Source organism: Agelaius phoeniceus, chromosome 21, assembly GCF_051311805.1.
Source record: "Agelaius phoeniceus isolate bAgePho1 chromosome 21, bAgePho1.hap1, whole genome shotgun sequence".
NCBI classification, from domain to species: Eukaryota; Metazoa; Chordata; class Aves; order Passeriformes; family Icteridae; genus Agelaius; species Agelaius phoeniceus.
In genome coordinates, this window is record NC_135285.1 from 5,746,142 (window position 1) to 5,754,337 (window position 8,196).

The 8,196-nt window shown below is 51.8% G+C and overlaps 1 protein-coding gene across 1 annotated transcript; it reads right to left on the bottom strand.

Annotated features, from left to right (window-relative positions):
* Positions 1-626: 626 nt before the first annotated feature.
* CDK9 (cyclin dependent kinase 9) lies at positions 627-7,301 on the bottom strand. The gene is made up of 7 exons (XM_054646531.2): positions 7,161-7,301; positions 6,534-6,615; positions 6,021-6,111; positions 4,041-4,207; positions 3,291-3,462; positions 3,060-3,208; positions 627-1,265 (listed from the first exon to the last, which is right to left on the bottom strand). Exons 1-7 carry the CDS (start codon positions 7,250-7,252, stop codon positions 900-902), a joined length of 1,119 nt encoding a protein of 372 aa, XP_054502506.1. The 5' UTR covers positions 7,253-7,301; the 3' UTR covers positions 627-899.
* Between the last annotated feature and the right edge of the window lie 895 nt (positions 7,302-8,196).

Below are 8,196 nucleotides of genomic sequence, written 5' to 3' on the forward strand. Positions count from 1 at the left end.
GCTAGTCACTGTGCCCAAAGGAGGCAGTGGTCTTGCTCTAGTCTCATGTAAAGAGCTCCAGGAGAGAGCAGGGGACACATGAGTGTCCCCCTGCTCTCAGCACAGTGACCAGCCCTGCCACACTATCCTGAAATCCCTGCAGACAGCAGGAGAGCAGGTCTCGCCTGAGGCACAGGCTTGGCTGCAGCAGGTTGGGTGTATCCAATGTCACTCCCAGTCATGGTTTGCAATTAAGAAAGCATGGACGCCATGTGCTGTCACAGAAACCAGCTATCCCAGTCTCCTAGCTACATGGAGCATCCAATTCTGCCAGCCACCTCTCTAGTTTGCCCAGTAAGCCCTTTTTAGGCTAGATTCCAGTCTCCAAGGAGAGCTAGTCATGCTGTCTAGGGTGATTCTGCCTTCCCCAAGACACATCTGATGACTCAGAAGCACCTGCTTCATCCTTCACCAACACTTCAGTGCTCAGAGCATATTCCATGCAGGAGCTATGACAGACCAAGAGAGCTGAGACATCTCCAAGCAGGGCCCAGTTTGGTCCAGGGCAGCTACTCCCAGTCCTGCCAGTCCCGGTACCATTTGCCAAGAGCCCCAGCATAGATGGAGACACATTTTCCATCACCAGATCCATACCAATTGATCTGCAAGTTTAATGTAACCAATACAGACTTTTGGGGGGCAAAAACAAGTTCTGAGACAGGAAACTGGAGGGAAACAACGTCGAGCTCACAGGTATCACCTTCCCAAGCCACGCAGCTCTGCGGTGGCCGAGGAGATGGCCGAGCCCTGAAAATACCATCAGTCAATTCACCTTGAAAAAAGTCCTTTCCTAGACAGAAAGACCTTGCCAGGACATCTCCACTCAACGTGGGGAAGCCCAGCCAGGACCCTGCCGGATGTCAAAACACTCTGTCAAACTCAGTCTGGTTGGTGGCCGCTGGGTTCCTGCCCTGGTTTGCCGGCTGCTGGGGCATGTGCCCGCCCCTCCTGCGCGGCGGGGCCAGGTACTCGAACATGGACTGGTTGTGGGTGGACAGCATGTTCTTGAGGTCTGAGGGCATGGGGTCAGACCAGAAGAAGTCGTGGTTGAGGGCGTCGTCGCTGTCGATGCGCTGGGCGGGGTCCAGCACCAGCAGCTTGTCGATGAGGTCGAGCGCGTAGGGGTCCTTGACGTAGGCCTTGAGGCGATCCTTCACCTTCCGCTTCTGCCCCTTGGGCAGGTCCAGCTTCTCGTACAGCTCGTACTTGTCCACGTTCGGCCACACCTGGCAAGGGTAGGAAAAGGGGTTGGCAAGAAATTATGGCAGTTCCAGCAGTGGGAACTATCACTGACCCTAAGCATCCTCCTAACTGCACTAAACTGCACTAAACTTTTGACTCACCCAAATAACCCGACTCAGAAAAACCATCCCCATACGAATGCGGATTCAACCCCCAGGGATCTGCTTGACTCCCCTTCTCAATCCACCTCTTCCTAGTAGCCATCCTCTTCCTCCTGTTCGACTTAGAAATCACCCTACTCCTCCCGCTACCATGAGCCACCCAATCTCCTATCACCACCCTAATCCTCATAAATGTCACTACCTGAATCCTCATAAATGTTATCCAGTGCCTTTGCTTTCCCTGGATCATGTCTCATCTGCATCCAGCTCCAACATTATCCCAAAGAATAATTAAAAGGATTTCCAGCTTTTTTGCTCTAAGAGGCATTTCCAGGAGGAGCATCCATGGGGTATAATTTGATTATTTTGGGAAAAAACATGTTTTTTTTCTTTTAGCTGCTTCTTGTTGCTGATGGGTCTTTAATGATTCCTTTTAGGAATGTCTTTTAATTAGGGAAAAATAATGACAATTCCTGTCAGGCATCTCTTACAGCTCCAAGGGTTTGCTTTAGTCAAGGAAAACCTGATTTATTCCTAAACTTTATTTTTATTTATGGAATTACTGATTTTTTTTTTCCTGTTAAATTCTCAAGTGGTTTTATCCCACTTGGAGATTGCCCTGAAAACTTGATGCCCTGAAAGGATTTCCTATGGCTTTGGAAAGGGAATTAAAAATGATCTGTCCATCAGAAAAAAAAAAAATCCTATGAGATTATTCCTTAGGATAACCCAGGCACGGCTGGGAATGGGAAGATGAGCTCTGGGTGGCGTAGGATGGGGTTTATTTGGGATTTCTGGCACTGCTGGAAGTGGAGTTGGCAAGAAGTTATAGAAAGGACAAGCCATTTTTGGTTCAAACACCCTCAGGCAAACCAAAATAACAATTCTATTTTATAGCCTCCAAGCTAGCAGACACTGTTCTCACAGCAACAAAGAGGAACAAAAGGCCTGGAGACATGTGGATAACTCAGGACAGTCTTCCTGGTGTGGAAATGATGCTCAAGGATTTCTGGTTCCCCCATGAAAGAACTACTAGAGAGCATGGTTCTAGCCAGCTACCACATCAGAAAGATCAACTGACAAAACTGATTGCTAAATAATCACCTGGATGTGGCACCTTTTATCCTTAGAAAGCAAAGCCTGCTGCAATCACCAGCACTTATCTCGATCTGGGAGAACCACAGCAGGTAACTACTTGCCAAAGAAAGCGCCTTCAGAGTATTTACATAATGACTGTGACAGCAGGATGAGGACTCGGCAGCTGCCAGCACCACATCTCAGTCTGGGCTGAGATCCCTCAGCTTGCTCCCCACAAGAGGGCAGGACGAGCTGCAGATGAAGGAGGAGCTGAGAAGGGGCCGGGTGCTCACACCAGAGCTGAGCTGATGCCACAAATCACAAGACAGAATTCTAGAGGCTTTTCAAGGTGACCAGCGCAGAACACCTGAGAATAAAAACCCTCACCCTACTTTAGGCAGAAATTGAGAGTGTTTGTCTGAGAGAAAACCCCAAAACGCAGGCTAGAGATTCTCCAGCCTCCCTGCCAGCAGCAGGCACACTCCACTGCTGGGAGCACACAGCAGCCAGCACACAGGGCAGGGAAGAGGCCCGAGTACCTGGTCCCAGACTCTGCCCACATTCCTGCTCTCCACAGCCTATCCCTGCCCTCATCCTCACCTCTGGCGTGATGGATCCGCAGAGCTGGCTGATGAGGGTGAGCTGGTGCTGCTCCGTGTTCCCCTGCATGATGGGGCTGCGGGTCCACATCTCTGCCATGATGCAGCCTGCACCCCAGAGATCAATGGGGGGGCCGTAGTCGCGCTCCCCTAAACGGAGATGCCCAGTCAGCCTCACAGAGGGCTGGGAAGGGCCAAGAAGCCGGCAGAGCCCAGCCAGGGCTCCTCCTACCTAGGAGCAGCTCTGGGGGCCGGTACCAGAGGGTCACCACGCGGTTGGTGTAGCGGTTTGGCTGGCTGTTCTTAGCCAGGCTGAAAGCTCGAGCCAGCCCAAAGTCTGCCAGCTTCAGGACTCCATCCCGCGTGATCAGCACGTTCGCTGCTTTCATGTCTCGGTGCAAGATCTGTACAAGCACAGACATTGAAGAGTTCAGTGACTAAAGTGCCCTCCTTGGGTGTCTTGCACCAGCACGATGCTCAGGCTGCAGAGGTGGGAAACAATGATTTCCCTCCAGCCTGTGCTAAGAGCAAGGAGCAGGTGTCTACCTGCTCCTTGGAAAGCCACCCTCTTGTAGCTATGATATTTTCTGAAAAATCTTTTCTTTAGGATTTTTCCTCCTGAGAAGCTGAGAGGCCTCAGGAACAAAATGTAAACAATGGTTATCTGCTGCTGTGGAATGCAACAAGTAGATTTGTGATTAGTCTCATGCCATTGTTTTTAATTAATGGCCAATCAGCTGGCTCGGACTCCCTGCCCGAGCCACAAGCTTTTGTTATTCATTCTTTCTTTTTCTATTCTTAGCTAGCTTTCTGATGAAATCCTTTCTTCTATTCTTTTAGTATAGTTTTAATATAATATATATCATAAAATAATAAATCAGCCTTCTGAAACATGGAGTCAGATCCTCGTCTCTTCCCTCATCCTCAGACCCCTGTGAACACGGTCACACCCTCTGAGCACAGCAGGAGTCTGTGCCATTACCTTGTTCCTGTGGATGTAGTAAAGTCCATTCAGGAGCATCTGCATAACTTTCTTGATCTCTGACAGCGTGAACTTGACATGGGCGTTGCTGAGAAGGCCAGCAAGGTCGTGCTCACAGAAATCAAACACAAGGTAGATGCTGCCCTTGCACCGGTTGTATGGAGAGGCTGCAGGAGAGGCACACAGAGGCTGCCAGTGAGGGACCCTTCACTGGGTCACAGCTCCTCTTACCTCCCACCACCCTGCAGCTCATACAACACCCCCTACACAGAATCTCAGGGCACAGGAACACAGAGAACCAGACAGCCTGCAGGCCTCAAGGTCCTTTTTAAAGAAGAACTGAGCAAAAACTAGCAACATGAGAACAGGAGATGAGGATTGGTGCAGCAAATGTCATCAGATAGGCGAGGAAAGGGCATGGCAACCTTTGAAAGCTTCACTTCGTGCTGCTCTGGGCACGTAACGGCTGTGGGGCTTCCTCCCTGCAAGCTGTGGCTGCCAGCCAAGCACCAGAGATAGAGGAGGCACCCACAGACAGCCCCAGGAAAAATGCAGAAACACAGAAAATCTGTCTTATCTCACACTAAAAAGTGAGATTTCCTGCAACCTCAAACAGGATCTGCAAAAAACGACTGATCTTGATCAAAGCGATACAAAACTCCAAGTGCAATTTGAAGCCAATGACAGCAGACTTTAGGTGAAGGAATCAATTTCAATCTTGTTCCTAGAGCACCCACACAAAACGTTATTAAAAAGAAAAGCTGATTTTCATCAGTTGTAATCCGCAAAACCTGCTGATCAGCATCTCCAAGTGGAAAAGCTTAGCCCCCAGAGAAGCACAGTGCTGTGCTCCCCAGCCAGGAGGGTGCCTGCTGCACTGGGTTTGCATTCCTCACACAGACACTGCCCCAAACACACCTTTCCAAAGTAAAAACAGAAAAGCCTCACGTTTGAGAACAGTAAATGAAACATTTCTACTTTATTGCAAACTGAGGTCAAGGTAGATTTGGATGAAAACTGGAATACAAACAAAACATAAAAAGGGAACAAATGACATGTCTACAAAAATATTTACTTTTGGTATGCCAGACATCCAATCATCACAGCTCTTTTAATCACAGAGTGAATTAAAAATTAACTTGTCATTGATGTTTTTACTCATACCTATTCAGACAGAAATCTACACACAGCTGAGTACTGGAGTATCTTGAATTTCCCATCCCTAGGCCAGACAGTGCCCGTTCAGTGACTGGATTTTTTTTAAAAACACCAGATACTATTCAGTTTTGTTTTTATTTCACTGATATGACTGGCTAGGGAAGGGCAGACTGTAACATCAACTGTCACTTTCCAAAGTATTTTTCCAGTACAAATCCATGTGAGAGTATTACATATAAACTCTAGCAGATGTTAAATAGCAGTTTCACTGTAAACAGAGCCAGGCCAGGTTGCTGAGCCTGTGAAGCAGTGGGGGCACATGGCATCAGGTGGGAGGGAGGAGGTGGAAGAGCAGCTCAGAACTGCCCCTGTGGAGTCCCAGCCCTCCCAGCACAAGCAGTTACATCAGCCACAGAAAGAGATGCTGAGTGAGCCTCAGATGGAGCTGTGTCATCAGCTCAGAGCTGCCAGAAACCATCACAAGCCAACCAAGAGAGGCTGAGGAGCCTCTGCTCCAAAGTCTGTCCAGTGCTGGTTCATTTAAAGCCTGTCAGAAGGGAGTTTCCCAGCACAGGCAGCACTCACTGCTATGGCACAGGCACATCCTGGCAGGACTACAACAGCTTTTTCCAGCTGAGCTTCAGCAACGTCCTGACTCATTTAGAAACTCTTCTCCAAGATAAGTGACCTGTCACCCCATGTCCCAGGCAGGAACAGAGACCCATGCTCAGCTAGACCACCCCACTCCCAGCACAAGACACCAGCCTGCTCAGCAGGGCTCAGAAAAGCCATCATTAACATGAGGGAGACTCTGCAAAGTACCTTTGGTCCTGCAGATTTCTATGAGGTTCACCACATTCTCATGTTTGAGCAGCTGGAGGATTTTAATCTCTCGCAAGGCTGTGATGGGAAACTGGAAAAGAGAAAGAGAGAATGGAGGTTGGAGGTGCAGGAGGCCAGGCCACCTCTGCCAGAGAACAGGAGAGGTGTGACCAGGCAGCTTGGCAGGTCCTGCCCTCCTCTCCTCACCTACATTCACACCAGGACATGGTACAGCCCAGCCTGAGCTGCAGAACAGCCTCTCTGGCTGCTGCCTTTGCTGTTTAAGCTGTTAACTCTCTGCCCAACCCCTGAGCATGTGCTTCACACATCACCCAGCTCCTCCACAAGCACAGCCAGTGTGGAGCCCTGTGCTGAGGGTCCCGGAGGAGAAGAAACATACAGGAAGTGTCACTTCCCAGCAGCCATCCCATGCAGCCCAGTCCCCTCGCTGCTGCCATGTGCCTTTGCAGCCCAGGTGACAACAGGCCCAACCCAGCCATGACCCACACTTACCCCTTCCTTCTCATTTTCCATCAACACCTTCTTCAGTGCTACTTTTTTGCCTGTCTGGCGATGTTTGGCTTTGAAAACTTCCCTGTAAAAAAAACAGAAAAAAATCCATGAGCAGCAGAAGAAAGAAGCCACGTGCCCCTTACAAGGAACAAACCCAAACAAAGACACACTAAAGCATTTTACAAAGATCTTTGTGTTGAGCCAATATAGCCACATTCTCCCTGGGCCAAAGGCCCTCAGCACTCACTGAACCAACAGAGACCCCAGAGCTCTTGTAGCTTTATAAGGGTTTTCAGTAATGTAGCACATTTTGAGCAAAAAATTGCACATCTGGAGCCAAATTGCACATTTGGAGCCAAGTTACAGGTCCCCACCCTAACTGTTTTCGAAGTTAACTCTGCTCTGCGAGAGCTGGGACAGAGCGAGGTCTCAGGCTGGGGAAAAGAGGCTCCAGGAGGCAGAATGGTTCTCTGAAGCCAGAGGGGCGGCCGAGGAAAGGACACGCGAGCACGGAGCACCCGAGGCAGGCGCCGATGGGCCGCGGGGCTGGGCCCCGGTTGCAGGCCTGAGCCGGGGAAGGCCGGGGCCGCGCCGCGCCAGGGACGGCTGGGGCCGGCGAGCACTCACCCGAAGGTGCCCTGCCCGATCTTGGCGAGCTTCTCATACTTGGAAACCTCGTCGCAGAAGGGGCACTCGACCATGTCGTACTGCTTGGCCATGGCGGCCGCGCCGTTGCCACAGCACCGCGTCCCGCCCGTTCCGCCACGTGACCCGGTGACCGTAGTCACGTGACCCAGCCGCCGCGCGGGGCCTTGTGGGTGTTGTAGGCCTTGGGGCCACCGCCATGTTGTCCCTCCTCGTGGCCCGGGAGGGAGCACCGAGCGGTCCCCGGTGCCGGTGGCCCTAAAGCGCCGTGTCCCTCGTGTGTGCTTAAACACGTCAGGAGTTAAACAAAGCTTCTGCTCCTGCGGCTGTGGCTGTGATGTAGGGAGGCCATGGCCAGACAGGAGGACTCCAGGGTCTGGTTGAGGGGAGCTGAGTTCCTCCCCCGGCCATCGCTGTGTTCAGGTGCAGCACAAAGAGCTCGATCTCGGCCTGTTCGAACCTGGTCCCCAGGGTGGGCAGCACCCAAGGACCGCGCTGTGGCAGAGGTGACTGCCAGCATCCTGGTGGTGGGAACCACCAGCTCCCTGGGAAACACGGACACCAGACCCCTGCTGGGTCCAGGCCACCTTGTCTGCATGGTGACACGGAGCACGTCATGGAGCACGTCATGGAGCACGTCAGTGTCCCCAGAACAAGAGAATGGCTGGTGGGCAGTGCTCCTGCTGGCAGCGATGCCACCCAGCTCGCACCCCACAGGGGCTGAGCACCAGGTGTGCATGGCAGAGTCCTGTCTGCAGGGCTGGAGCCTCATCCATAGGGCCGGCAACCTCACCCACAGGGCTGTCACACTCCTCTGGGGCTGCCACCTTCTTCCATGGGGCTGCCACCCTCTTTTAGGGCTGCCACCTTCCTCTAGAGCTGGCACCCAGAGTTTTTGGTTGTCCACATCTTGCAGACATCTCCAAACCGGGGTGCAGAGGTGACTCTTGAGCAGCCAGGCAGGTGCGAGCAGCCACGGGGAGTGCAGGAGCTGTGGGGACAGCGTGAGGGTGGGCAG

Bases quoted from the DNA above. Each gene is read 5' to 3' on its own strand.
- CDK9 (XM_054646531.2), bottom strand. From the start codon at position 7,252: ATGGCCAAGCAGTACGACATGGTCGAGTGCCCCTTCTGCGACGAGGTT. The intron at 6,616-7,160 runs GTGAGTGCTCGC...TTTTTTTTACAG, and splicing joins ATCGGGCAGGGCACCTTCGG to GGAAGTTTTCAAAGCCAAAC. The intron at 6,112-6,533 runs GTAAGTGTGGGT...TCTCTTTTCCAG, and splicing joins TGGAAAATGAGAAGGAAGGG to TTTCCCATCACAGCCTTGCG.